This window comes from Antedon bifida, chromosome 8, assembly GCF_963402885.1.
Source record: "Antedon bifida chromosome 8, ecAntBifi1.1, whole genome shotgun sequence".
Lineage (NCBI taxonomy): Eukaryota > Metazoa > Echinodermata > Crinoidea > Comatulida > Antedonidae > Antedon > Antedon bifida.
In genome coordinates this window covers 11,059,095-11,073,302 of record NC_136233.1, presented here as the reverse complement: position 1 = coordinate 11,073,302, position 14,208 = coordinate 11,059,095, and the positions used below count along the sequence as shown (strand labels likewise).

The window sequence follows — 14,208 nt, the reverse complement described above, 5'->3', positions numbered from 1 at the left end:
TCACTATTGAAACTGCTGCAGTTCAATTAGGATTGTACATTTCTCTTTCGTTTCATTCACTTTAAATCTCTCTCAGTAGATATCATAATGAAATATCATAGTGACTTTGAATTGTCAGAAGTAGTGGTATGACCAAAGCAAAGATATAATCGTTGGATCAATTTTCGGCTGGAGAAACACATTTTCCGATGTCTGAATTACAAAACAATTAACAAATATACATTTCCATTTCTTTTAAAAGGCTGTAAATATGCGGGTATATAGATTATGGTTGTATTGCAGTACAGACATGATGATGAGACACAATCTACAATCTCTATGTGCTATGAGGTAAACAAAATAATACTGTATCTTATTCTTAAACCTGTTTTTTCACTAAGCGAATTAATTCGTGCAAACTAAAAGTAATGCTTGCTTATAAAAAAGGGTAAAGATAAAGATCCGCTGCACACCGGGTGACGATCCCCTACGCTTTTTGAATATTGTACGAAGTTCTTTAACATGCACTATAAGTACACGGAACCAACAGCTTTACATTCCATTCAAAGAACGAGGCAATGAGAGTAAAGCATTTTGCATATGGATGTAATCAGTATGGTATAGATAGGCTCGAACACATGCAAATCACATGCTGGTCCCATATTACCATTGCACCATCACTCTCCGATCTATACAGCATCCGACGTGATTCCCGATGGTCTTCGGTCCAGAATACAATCGGGCCCAACGTTGCTTAACTCACTGATCTTACAAGAAACATTGTTTCACACAGTATGGCCGTATTCGTATAAGCATGCGTATTAACATTTCCATCTACATTGTGATGCGAAAAGAAGCAGCAAGCAATTAGAATAGAGTGATACGAATAAGCCTAGGTGAAAACAGATTTGAAACAACAAATATAAATTGGTAGTTATTGCAATAATAAGTGGAATGAATACAATGTTAAAACAAAGACATTTTGTGAGATTTAGGTTTACTAATTAAACCAGACAATATAATTGTTTATTTCAGCAACCCGTACATCACTGCATTGTGGAAGACGGAAAGTGTTCATTTCATTTTGAAGGAAACCAAGACAATACAAAGCTTTTAGAAACTGTCAAGACATGATTTAATTACAACGTTCAAAATAATATTATGTACAAAATATATATTAATATTTACAGTATTACATCCTGTCTAGAGTACAGTATAATAGTAGTAACGAGTAAGTGTAAACACAGTGTAAACACACATTATACAAGACTGTACTATGCTTCACATTCAAATTCTTCTTAAGCTCTGTGTACAATATCAAACTTTATGTGACAAATAAATGTGATATGGCAATGACGATGTCGTATCACTACCACCATATATGGGCATGTCACCACCATATTTGGGTAGTTTGATAGTGCAGACAGAGCTTTAAACATGATACTACACGGTACCTTTAACATTGAAATATTTCAACCACTATTTTCATTAGAAATACTAAAGAAATATTATCATAAACTGCACACCTCTGTATGAAGTTCAAATATTTAGCTTATAATGCCACGTGTTTGACCATTTCTATTCTGCTCTATATTTGTATCGAGCACTTTCACTTTACATGATCAAGTAAAATATACGATCAATAAAACAAGTTTATTTGCCGAACTACGATTTCTGTAAACCTTTGCATGCCAATGTAAAGCATCTATCTCATAATAAAAATATTCTAACACTGTGGATTTTGCGAAGTTTTTTTTTTTTGGTATACACACAAGTAGGACCACTGTTTAGTGATCACATGAAGCATATGATAGGCTTCATTTTACTCTTTACTTATGTGTCTTGATGATACCACCAAGGAGTATTAAAAGTGTTCACGCAAAACCCAAACTTCTCGTAATTCACTACGATTTTTGTGAATCTAAATACTGTGGTGACGCACGCTGTACTCTCGCTTATACGTTTTATGATAGTTGAAAAATGTTCTCGCTCAACATTTTGGAATTCATGCTATACTATCTATACAGTATATGCGAACGCGCCTATGACGAAGTACTTTCGTTTAATGTTTCTTATGATAAAACTCTGTAATGTAGTGTTTAAAAAACCTTATAAAACCTTTACACTTTGCTATTATTACATACGCAACAAAATTGCTTATGTAAATATGTATAACATAGAAAACACTGTACTGTTTTTATGCCGCATTTATAATAGGCTTATAGCTTATTATTTTGAAATAACAGTCAGGGTAAAGAAAATTATATGAGAACATCTTTTAAAGATGCCTATTTCAATAAACAATATATATAAATTTACCCAGTGTTTTGCTATGTGGAACCGAATACTAGACCTGGCAGTACTATGTAGTTTGTTGCAAGACAGGCCTAGGCATAGTAATAGAATAACACTATTCTATGGTTTCATCTAGGCCCATGACAAGTTACCACTACTGTACTGACATCCACCATATGTTCAACAAGCGAGCTTTAAAATCGCTTGATTTCAAAATGTTAGTTTACTTTGACAGCAGTTTCCTATCACGATTAGTTTTTAATTAACATTACAGCCAAATGATAGTGTCATCATTGACTTATTTAATATTATTATCAATACATTGCAAATGTTACTTTTATATGAACAAATCCGTTTGGAAAACTTACGATTTGTTTTTCATCCTAGACAATAGTGTTTGTCAGAGCCAAGTCTGTTAGGTAGGCCAGAACATGAATAACTTGATTTTCAGAAAGAATCTAAGAAAAAAAATTGTAATATATTAGTAAAGGTTACTCAGTGAGTGAGTGGCCTAGCAGACAGTATACCTTGTAATCCTTAGCATTTATGGTAAGAGTTCAAGGCTCACTCTCACAAGATAGTAACTTGTATAATAATTTATTTAAATATTTATCACTTTGTATTATTTAAATGATTCTACTAAGGTACAAAACATCTCAAAATTGTAATATTTTGCTATTATTACTATTTCGCTCATATAGTATAGAAAAAGCGCCACAGTTGGCAGCACTGACTATAGGGGAGAAGAATGTTGTTGAAAAGGTGTAACATCCACAGTCCTGCTATTGTTGCGGATAGTACTATATCAATCTCCATCATTATTTGTTTGAGTGTATTGATGTGTTATGTCTGTATTCTGGTTTATTAGACAATGTTACCTTTAGTCTTCCCTCTTGACCTACATAAGCTACACCCGTTCCAATTCTTGTTATTGTCATGGCCTGAAAATAGTAATATAACAAAAAAATAGTATTAATTTATAAATATCTCTAACACAATAGAACATTCTTTAATCAGAATATATATAAAGCTTTGTCTAGACTATCAAACTAGTTTGAAAAAAGTGTGATGTGCCAAAATATGGCAGTGATATGATGTAATCGTGTATGGACACATCACACTTTTTTGTCAAATTAGTTTGATAGTGTAGACATCTCCCACATCTTGTTTCCTTGTTTACAATACAATCAAAATCTCCACTACACGAAAAATACTTACATCTAAATGGACTTTAAAATGTCGATAGAAATGTCGTTCAAGACTTTTGATAAATGCAGCTACTTCCTCACCAGTGACCTCATTTGACCCTTCTTCATGAACACTATCCAAGAAATAAAAATTAAGATAATAGAACACAGTTCTAGCTTGATAAAATATTAGATTGAACAATTAGCAAATGTAAGCATAATTATTAAGTAAGTACTGAATACAGATTACTAACCTATCCCAAAGAGCTTTAGCGTCGTCTGCTTCAATAGTTAGAGTGATTCTTTGAAGACCTTTGACCTCATCAGGAACTTTGTAAAACAATTCAGTCGGTTTCTTACTACCATCTGTTTAAAATAATAACTTCTTTATTTAAAGATATTGAAAACAATACAAACATTATAGAATACTATATAACAAAAGGGAATACAAAAAAGAAATGATATGCTAAGATTATTGTTGTCTAACCTTCTGTGAAACCAGTCCACACTGTAACCATCCATGCTAGCTCCATTGGACAAAATTTTAATGGATTGATAACACAGTCGAATCCAGTCTGAAATAGATAAAGGTAGAATTAGGGAGTCAAGTATGAATGTCCAAAATAAAAGAAAAGTTTAGCATTTATCAAGCATATTCAGGAAGAACTGTTGAGTCTACAGAGAGTGGAATATGTCTTAAAGCAGAACTTCGACATTTATTTTAGGGAAATACATGATTTTTTTAAATATGTACCCTAAACTATGGAAACCCAATCCTCAAAACTAAAAATACCTGGGCTAAATGCTTACTACTAAAATTAGTGTTACAAAAAAGTGTCTTGTCCAAAATAGCAATAAATATAGAGTTTAAAATTTGTTTTTTTTTCCTTTTTCTGGAATTGAATTAAATAAGCTATGTCTACTTGCAGACAAAATATCCCAAAAGAAAAAACTAACTCTTTTTTATATAGCTCATTGGCAGGGCTTAATCTCAGTTTCCAATTATAAATCTATGCCATTACGTAAAACAAGTCAATAAAGACATTTTTGTTTAACTTTCTGCCATTAAGACCACACTCAGCTACCCCAATAAATTAATGTACATACTCACCTGAAGGAAATCAACCACTGTTCTTGATATAGCCATAGGTCCCTTGACTAGGAGCAGAGGCAGATTTGTGAAGTTGTGATTAGCTATTTGCATCTGATCACCAACCTGTGCTTCTACACTGATGAGCATAGCACTAAAGATAGTCTTTGATATACCTGCCTTCTTTGAGGTTACTGTGATATCGACAGCTTCACAGTCATCTTAAAGTAGATAAAACAGATTTGACTTTTAAACTCGATTTAATAATATATTTTTTTTGTGATTTGGCTATGTTTTTTTAACTTTAATAAGAACCCTATTGAAAGCTTTATGGGTTATTCTGGTATCTTGTTTGAGTACCGAATAAAACAAATAATAGGCTCTCATATCAATGGAAAGAACAAAAACCTTTTAGGAGTGTTCAGTTTATAAGATTTATAAATTACTTTTAAACTTGTGCACCAGCTCTACAATAATAATAATCTCTAATTGTAATTTTCTTATCTGAAGTATGTTAAAGATAAGTACTGTAAGTCATGGACAAAACAGTAAATCTTTATGGATAACAAATTATTTTGGAGTCCAAAATTGTACTGCATTTTTTACTCTTTAAAACTAGATAATGCAATTATTTAAAGAGATTTTTTGGGCAATCATACACACTGTTTATTGCGGTAAACTGCTCACAGTAAACTGAATTGAAATCAATTAAATTATGTACATTACTACAGTATTGTATTTAATGTATCTGCAGTTAAATAAGATTCCTTTCAATCCAGCAAGGTGGGTGGTTGGGTTGTACATCAATTGGATTTTATTAATTTTTAAAACATTTAGAAAGAGTAACAGAAATACTATACTAACCAGCACCTATTGCCAAGCCTTTTAAAACACGAAATACAGCACGGTCTGCAAATGATTCATCACAACTAACTCCTGTGCCTTTGTTTGCCTCCTACAGTTATTAATACAATGTAATACATGATTGTTGGATATTTATCACAAATCAAGAGTGCTGGACTGACTTGTTTCTGCAGCCATTAGACAAAATTATTGGTTAATTTTTATTTTTTTTTAAATAAGTGTGCATGATCAGACAGTGCCCAATTACAAAGCAATAATTTGTCATTCAGGTCAAAGGTGAAAAATTATTGCATTTATCCAATAATTATCTGATTTGAATGAGATAATTATCAGTTAATTTTTCTCGAGCATAAAAACAGGTTCCACAGGAATTTTACTGGTTAATTTTCATTGGTCAATTTTTGGCCTCAGAAACACAGCCATAAGCAGAGTAAAACAAATCAAAAAAGAATTCAAAACAGATCTGGTTTTGTTTGATTTATACACTGTACCTACCGACTTTAGCTGAGCTGATAAATGCTGTGAATACTTCTTCATTTGGTCAGCTTCGTAACTGAATTGATACATCGGTGTCACACAATATGTATGCCACGTTTTATTAATCAGTTGCTTCCAGTCACTTATTTGTGACTCGTTTGGTGGCGTTCTTGTTAAGCGTCCAGACTTTTGTCCCACTGGAAAAAAAAGTTTAAGTTCGAACCTCTTGTTACGAGATTGTTCCTCCATTTTAAAGGAGAGTAACCAATAAATATTATATTTAGAGTTCAACTGAAAAGCCTGATTATTTATTATTACACTAAATGAACATGGGTAATAATATTTTCATTTACTTTTTGTGATGCAAAAAATGCACATTCATCCAATCAGAACTCGGGAATGTTTGTTTGATTTGCGCAAAAATATGTGTTGTAACTCTCCAGTCCCTAAGGCTCAAATGAGATTATTACTTTCTTTTAACTCTACTATGCTTTTAGTTGGATTAAATGTAGAAGTTTATGGTAGTCACCAAACAGTGTATGATTTTGTTTTACTTAAAAAATGCATGATGAATAATAGTGCAAGTGTCAACAAAATATAGTTACTACAGTAAATACAGTAGAATAATTTTTGCATGGTCCCAAAATACTGTAGAGTTGAACTTGTGGAATTATCGGTCTAAAATGAATACCTTGGATTCTCCTTGACTGTGGTGTCTTGGCAAAAGGTGTGTGTCTTCTCATTGGCCATGGTGATTTGTGAAAATTGTCAGCAGTTGAATTTAATGTCGATGATACACTTTCACTAAATCGCACACCTTGTGTATCTGGTGTTTTTGTAGCAGACATCTGGATAAAAACACATTAACTTATCAAATAAGTTTCATTGATGATGTACAGTACTGTTTTGTTAAATAATTAAGATAGCGAGGTTGTCTTTGAAGACCTATTTAGTAATTATATATATAGCTTACGAGATCCGCCAAAAATACTCTTCAGTAGTATAGGGGGCAGTAAAAAACAACCTACTTGGACTACTGTCATAGGCCTAAATGCTAGTATAATATTACAGCAGTTCTATATACAGTAATTACTGCCCTGTTACCCTACAGGATTGTCTTATAATTAAATTCAGCCGTCAATCACTACATACTACAGTACAACCAGTTTTAACTACATTCACCGCACAGATAGTAAACTGTGCAGTGATCGACTATTCTACTGTATCTGTGCCCAGTCATTGACTATGCTTTTGGGTAGGCCTAATTTAATATTCTGGTATAACGAGAAACATAGACCCAGCTAGGCCTACTACAGTATGTCTTTTTCAAGGGGAGGTAGTAGTAGAGTAGTAGAATGCTAAGTACATAGTAAGCTCTTTATTTATATTTATTAGGAGTAGTAGCAGCGGTTCATTAATCATATGCCTACTAGGATAGTGTAGAATCAAAATAAAATGCAACCAATGTCGTCACAAAATTATTAATGATATACTAGCCTAGGCCTAATAATAATTAGGCCTATAATAAATATAGGCCTATCTAGCTAGGCCAAATGGTGCTGGGCCTAATAATTCACTAGCTAGGCTAGGCCTACTTTCACACCAGACTCTCTCCTCGTCTCGAGCTTACCGAATTTAAAAACATTCGCGGCGGTGATGGTGAGTAACCGTGGTGAACTCTAATGCCCAGTTTAAGGTGCGAAACTGCAGTAGCCTACCAGTAGGCAATGCTAGATAAATCCTATATAATAGAGGCCTAGGCTTATAGTAATCAATAGAGGGACCATGGGCCAGCAGGCCGAACCTACTCAAGTCAACTGACTGCGAAAAATCAGTTTTTAAATTCACTAGCCTAGCCTAAACTAAGGCTAGGCTAGGCCTAGCTAGTTTAGCTAGGCCTATGCTTAAAATACACATCATAATCTTGCAATATATATACGCCTGTGTCATCTGTGATTACCTTTATATATTAAATCACATATTTTTAACATAATAACACAGTCACAGGCTAAAAAAACTATAAAAGTAAAATGTTTTGACATCCGTCGATCACGTCCTCCATATTTAATTTCAAGTTCACGCGCCTAATACACCGCCCCCTAGAGTCTTGAGAAATCTTCTTCACGTCACGTGACAAAATTTAATGTTATTCTTTAATTTTGTTAACGTCAAGAGCATTTTATTTGTTATCGAATTGATAAGTTACAGCTAAAAATATACCAACAAGTAAATAATAATATTTTAGAATACAAATATAATTTTTAAGCAACGTTACTGATTATAAAAAACAAAAATATATATTACTTTTGAAATTCATTATTTCAAGATGGCGGCTTTTGACAACATCGTTACGTTTTGCGGAAATAAACGGAGCAAAATTGTGAATTTGAAAGTAAAAATAGGAACAAGAGTATCAAAAGGTTCTACTATTGGACTGTTCAAAGTAATTGATGCTAACACAGATGATGGATTATCTAAAAATACTGAAAAAATACGATCTGAAACAGTGGGAACTGTAAAAGAGCTACTTGTTTCAGAGGGCGACACCATCGATCCCAGGTCAGTCAAAAATGATGATGACTCAATCCATCAATACTATAGTAAACAGAGTATAATAAACAACAGGTACCTGGATGGCCATGATCTGTACTGTGCTGGTATCGTGGCTGCTGATTCTGCTTAGTTTGGCGTGCAATTTAAAAACATTACTGTATTTTTGAATATTATGATTATAAATATTAAATAAATGATAAAATAAGTTTTGCATGCAAATATTTAGCAACATTATTTTATTAATAGATGCCTAGGCCCTGGTAGTAGGCTAGGCCTTATATTATTATTTATAGGCCTATATATTAAAAATTATATTTTATTGTCTATTATTGATGATTTTGTTTGAATGAAGAATGTCCTCTTTACTACTATGTTATACTAACTGTTCATTTTTATGTTGTAAAAAAATATAAACCACTCGTTTTTTTTAAACAAATGCTATGTGTTGTGATGTATTCTTTATTATATTTGCAGCACACCTTTGTTTGCAGTCTTAGGATGTCAACATCCAACAGTAATGAAGGACATGTGTGCAGAGTGTGGCGCAGACCTAAGAACGTACGATAACTTTCTTTTGTGTCATTAACATTATTAATCAGCAATGTTTCAGTTCAGTTTTTCTATTTACCAAATATCATTACCAATTATAATTTGAAATTACTGTAAATGCAAACTTGTGTAAATTTGTTTGTTTATCTGTTAATTTAATTGGCAGCGAATAATTCATTATATAATTGATATACAGTAGTAAGTAATTAAAATGGACAAGTTTACTTATAATAAAATAGAAGTCTCCAATACAATGGTGTAGAATGACAAGTTTTTATACCTCTGTCTCTGTAGAGCTCAAGGCCAACCTGGCGAGAGGCGTCAATCCAGCTCAGCGTCTGTAGCTATGGTACACAGCATCCCAGAGCTTCATGTCAGCAAAGAGGTAACAATCAAGTTTATAAACTTGTTTGTGTGTTAATAAAACTCTAAAACCTGTGTGGGAATGGGATTGAAAATCACACTAATTATATACACAGCCAGACATTTGTGAAAAAATAAAAAATGCATTGACTAGCGCATTATAATATCAACAGTATAACTTTCAAAATTGATCATGTTGTATTGGAATCAATAAATGTTTTAAAGGTTTCAACTAATTAACTCTGTTGGTTAAATTTCTATATTCTTTCCCAATTATTTAACTTGATAAAATTACCAAACGTATTGACTAGGATGAATCCTAGTGGAATGAGTTAACAGAATTCATTAATTTTTAGGAGGCATTAAGCTTGGCCAAAAATGATGAGGAACGGCTTTTGAAACATCATAAGCTGGTGTTAGTGGTGGACTTGGATCAAACCTTGATTCATACAACGATGGAAGCAGTTTCTGCAACACTGAAGGTAAGTTTGTGATCAATTATTGCATCATCTACAACAAATTTTGTTCTCTTATCTTATTTTTCTGTATATGTTATAACTTTTCTTTACTTTTAAACCATGTAACTGGACCATTTTGAAAAGCAGTTACTGAAAAATGCAATCCAGTAAAAAGAAAGAATATATAAAGCTGCTTTCACATCGCGGCCGGATTTGCTCCAATGCCCTGAGAAAAATATCGTGAAAAATTTGTTCAGTGGTAAAGCATAAGATCGTTCACATCGAATTCGTACGTTTTGAATGTGTACCTGATCCGGACCACGAATTCGAAGCCATTTGTTTGCTGAAATCGTACAATTTTTTTCTTTTGTTCAATCAGCAGTGAATGACCTCACTTGACAACGGATTATCAAATTCATGCTCAATGTGAAAGCGTGCTCAACGCTCACGATATTTTCCTCAGGGCGCCGGACCGAATCCGAGCGCGATGTGAAAGTAGATTTAGACTCGACAATGTATATGTTATTATGAGGAGGAACTTTTTTTCTTCCAAAGCACCCCATTGGAAACATATGTTTCCTTTATATTCATTGTATTTTATTTTTAATTGCTTTTATGATGCTGAAATAAATTAATCAACAATAGTATACTAAACCCGGGAAACCATGACCCCACTCCTTAATCTCTTTGCTTTTCTTCCTTATATCTATACTCTTTTTATAATATAAAATTAGTTATACTAACACATAATTAAACATTGTATACTCTATTTCAAATAAAACATTTCAAACTTCTACAGTATAAACTATAATGACCATGGATAGACTTTCTTATCAGTGCTTCTATGAATAGAAGACTGATGAGAGCAGGACCGTTTTGATTTCACAATCATTTGGGAAATTTCCTCATGACGTTATTTCTACCTAGAACATTAAGAAGAGCTCTTAATTTTTTTGCTGCCCTTTTTCCCAACCTTTGAAACCCATCAAAACAAAAACATATTATAAAATTCCATTTGCATTTGATCCTAGGATGTACATCATTTCCAGTTATGGAACTGTGGTCCTCAATCTCTCTGGTATCACACTCGAATCAGGCCAGGATGTAAAGATTTTCTTGAGGAGGTTTCCAAGTATTATGAACTACACATCTTCACAATGGGGGCCAGGATGTATGCACATACGATTGCTTCGTTTCTTGATCCAAACCAGAAGTATTTCTCGCATCGTATTCTCTCAAGGGATGAATGCTTTGATCGCAACCTTAAAACTGCAAATTTAGGGTAATTTTGTTTTGCTAACTTTTGGTTTATGCACTAGGAATTTCGATTCATGGGTGATTATAAAAAATCATAAAACAATTTAATTTATTGTAACATATGGAATAACAATGTGCATTATCTATCTATAAAGTATAATATGCCTTGACAACTAGATGTTTTTTTTTGTTTCTTTTAGTTCAATTTTCCCATGCGGTGACTCTATGGTATGCATTATTGATGACCGTGAAGATGTCTGGAGCAATGCACCTAATTTGATACATGTGAAACCATACTGCTATTTTAGAGGAACAGGAGACATTAATACACCCCCACTGTACCAGAAACCAACTAAGGGTGACAATCCTTCAGCTACCAGTTCGCCTGTGTCAAACACAGACGCAATCAAGCTATCAGTCAAAGGGTCAATTAATACAGCTGGTGAAACATCGGTTGATGCTTCAGGTGAAGCAAACGTTGAGACATCTCCAACCACTGAGATCTCTGGCAAGACAAATGTTGAGACATCTCCAACCACTGAGATCTCTGGCAAGACAACTGTTGAGACATCTCCAACCACTGAGATCTCTGGCAAGACAACTGTTGAGATATCACCAACCACTGAGGGCTCCGACAAGACAACTATTGAGACTACTGGTGAGTCTAAAGAGTCGTGTGAAAAATCAAATACAAATGGAAATAAAACTTTGCAGCAAAATAATAATTCAACAGAACTTAAAAATGGAACATTACAAGAGCTGAAAAACCGTGATACTACTGATAGCAAGGAAAAGAAAGAAACAGAGAACATTGAAAAAGACAAAGAAAACAGTAAAATAAGTGAAGATAGGGAAGTAACAGTCCAAGAAGCAAAAGTTGAAAAAGTGGAAGAAAACAATGATGATGATCATGACGATTACTTGCTGTACCTAAAAGAGAATTTGATAAAAGTACATAAAAAGTTTTATGAAATTTATGACCACTATAAAAGCAAATCAACAGACAATACTTGTTCAGTCCCAGATCTGAAAGCAGTTGTGCCTTCAATACGCAAATCAACACTTGCAGGTGCCAACATTGTGTTCAGTGGTGTCTTTCCAACTGACATGCCACCAGAGAAAAGCCGTGCATGGAAGGTTGCTAAGGAACTAGGTGCTACTGTCTCACCTTCATTGATTGCTTGTTTTACAGATAATGCTGGACCAGTAAATGCGACAACTCATTTAGTGGCAGCAAAGCCTGGTACAGAGAAAGTTCGACAAGCACGACGAATGAAAGGCATCAAAGTTGTAACAGTTGATTGGTTATGGTGCTGTCAAGAGCGTTGGGAACACGTTGATGAACGTGTATTTCTCCTGCATTCCAGCAAAAAGCCTGGACGTGGCTCAAGAAGTCGGAGCAGCACACCAGCATCTGCATTCACAGATTCTGAGAAGGATCAAGAAGTTGCAAAAAAAAGACGTGAAAAGAACAATCCACAAGCTCGACGTTTGACGAGACTCAGCAGTGACTATAACCCTTTATACAGCTTCTCAAGTGAAGATTTGAAGTGTATGGATATGGAAGTTGAGGATATCTTCAATGAGAGCAGCGATGATAGTAAATCAGATGACTGCAGTGGAGATAACTCGCTTGGTAGCGTAACTATTGCTCCTTCATCGTCAAGTGAGGATAGCCTTGATCCAGAAGAACCTCATGGGTGGAAACGAAAGCGACCTCCAGTTGAGTCTGATGATGAAGAGCGTGTAAAAAAAGTAGAAAAAGATGACAGTAGTTCAAGCCCAGGCTTAAGTGATGAAGATTGTAGCGAGGATGAAGACGAAATGGCTGCTGCTATTGATGACCTTTTGACATATAGTAAAGTTTTGTGACTGAATATTACTTGATTTGTAATTAAAAGGCTTATTATTAGTACATTATTCTAAGGCAATTTTATACAATTATTGTACTAGAAATAAAATAATTGGCCAACTTCTTGTCAATTTTTTACCGAATAATTATTTAACACTAATAATGTAAATCACATTTTCTGTCATCATTGGATTGTATATATTCAGTTTTACAGTCTGTTTAATAATAATGAATAAAAGCATGTACAGTTATAGTAGAATCTTTTTTTAGTATAGTCTTGTTAGTACTGTATTTGATTCTTGCTTACACTTTACATAACAATTCTCAATGCGACTAAATGTATTGGTTTTTAAACAAACGGTTTAACATTATGTGATATTGATAATAATTTTTTTATAGAAACTTTGTTATTTTATGACACTTAACCGCAATAGTTTATATTATTTTATGACACAGCGTTCTTTGGTTGGAGTAGGTAAAAAATGTAGTGTTTTTATATCCTTTTTTACCATGCCAAACAGGAACAAATCCCCTAACCATCTACTTTCTTGCAGAAAAACTTCTAGCTTCTAAAAAATCAACTCCACTCACAGGCACGTACAGTACCAATTTGAAAATGATCTAGTACGACAGTGGATGTGGAAATTATGAAAATATGCTTAAGGATATATTGTCCCGTTGAAAAAATATTGTTTTGATGTCATATAGTTATTCGCTTTTAGCAAAAATTGGTTTGAAAAACAAATTATTTAAAGCAAAAAATAGTCAAATTGGCTGCCAGCCAATGGGTTTTTGGTTGGATTTAACCGTTTGTTTGTCTTTTTATAAGTGAACATTTTTTTTTCTACAAAAGTGAATAACTTTATTAAAATTGCAAAATGGCCTATTCAAAGTCCAATTTATTAATCTTCGCTTTTTATGTTTTTGGAGGACAATACATCTTTAAAACATCATATTAATTAACCGATTTCATGTTCGCCTTGTGTTCATGACAATAAATATTTATCTTATCTTAATTACAATTGTGATGTATTACAGAACAGTATTTGAAAATGTTTTCTTAATACAAATTACGAAAAATTACAAAATTTCTCCAGTTGCAAATACCGGTTGTAGAAGTTCTTCTTCCCAAACAAATATTTAAAAATAATGCTGCTTAGTGAAAAAAAAAATATGTAAAATAAAACTTTCCACAACTCTTAAATTATAGTACTACAGTAGTTACAAAACCCTGACCCCTAAGAAAATAATGTTAATTGTATTGATAACTGTAAACCCCATAAT

General features: G+C 33.4%; 2 protein-coding genes across 5 annotated transcripts in view; one reads left to right on the top strand and one right to left on the bottom strand.

Annotated features, from left to right (window-relative positions):
• The window catches only part of LOC144851101 (centromere protein L-like), a 45,909-nt gene extending 37,700 nt beyond the window's left edge, over positions 1-8,209 (bottom strand). The window contains exons 1-11 of one of the 3 annotated variants that reach the window (XM_078708630.1): positions 7,853-8,209; positions 6,584-6,740; positions 5,911-6,089; positions 5,416-5,506; positions 4,573-4,772; positions 3,949-4,036; positions 3,716-3,827; positions 3,493-3,595; positions 3,153-3,215; positions 2,643-2,732; positions 70-323 (exon numbers count right to left, since the gene is read on the bottom strand). In XM_078708630.1, the coding sequence (XP_078564756.1) occupies positions 2,658-2,732; positions 3,153-3,215; positions 3,493-3,595; positions 3,716-3,827; positions 3,949-4,036; positions 4,573-4,772; positions 5,416-5,506; positions 5,911-6,089; positions 6,584-6,740 (1,068 nt within the window). In that variant the 5' untranslated portion in view covers positions 7,853-8,209 and the 3' untranslated portion in view covers positions 70-323; positions 2,643-2,657. Of the gene's footprint in view, positions 1-69; positions 324-1,312; positions 2,733-3,152; positions 3,216-3,492; positions 3,596-3,715; positions 3,828-3,948; positions 4,037-4,572; positions 4,773-5,415; positions 5,507-5,910; positions 6,090-6,583; positions 6,741-7,852 lie in introns of those variants that run through there. The other 2 variants (XM_078708629.1, XM_078708628.1) reach the window with 2 other exon arrangements.
• Positions 8,210-8,226: 17 nt separating this feature from the next.
• Positions 8,227-13,242, top strand: LOC144851097 (RNA polymerase II subunit A C-terminal domain phosphatase-like). Of its 2 annotated transcripts, none has more exons than XM_078708625.1 (6): positions 8,227-8,451; positions 8,920-9,003; positions 9,289-9,379; positions 9,714-9,839; positions 10,847-11,097; positions 11,273-13,242. In XM_078708625.1, the coding sequence occupies exons 2-6, from the start codon at positions 8,963-8,965 to the stop codon at positions 12,942-12,944; spliced, it is 2,181 nt and encodes a 726-aa protein (XP_078564751.1). In that variant the 5' UTR covers positions 8,227-8,451; positions 8,920-8,962; the 3' UTR covers positions 12,945-13,242. The 2 variants fall into 2 exon arrangements, with proteins under 2 accessions (XP_078564751.1, XP_078564750.1); XM_078708624.1 differs by lacking the exon at positions 8,227-8,451 and adding an exon at positions 8,568-8,602.
• Positions 13,243-14,208: the final 966 nt, after the last annotated feature.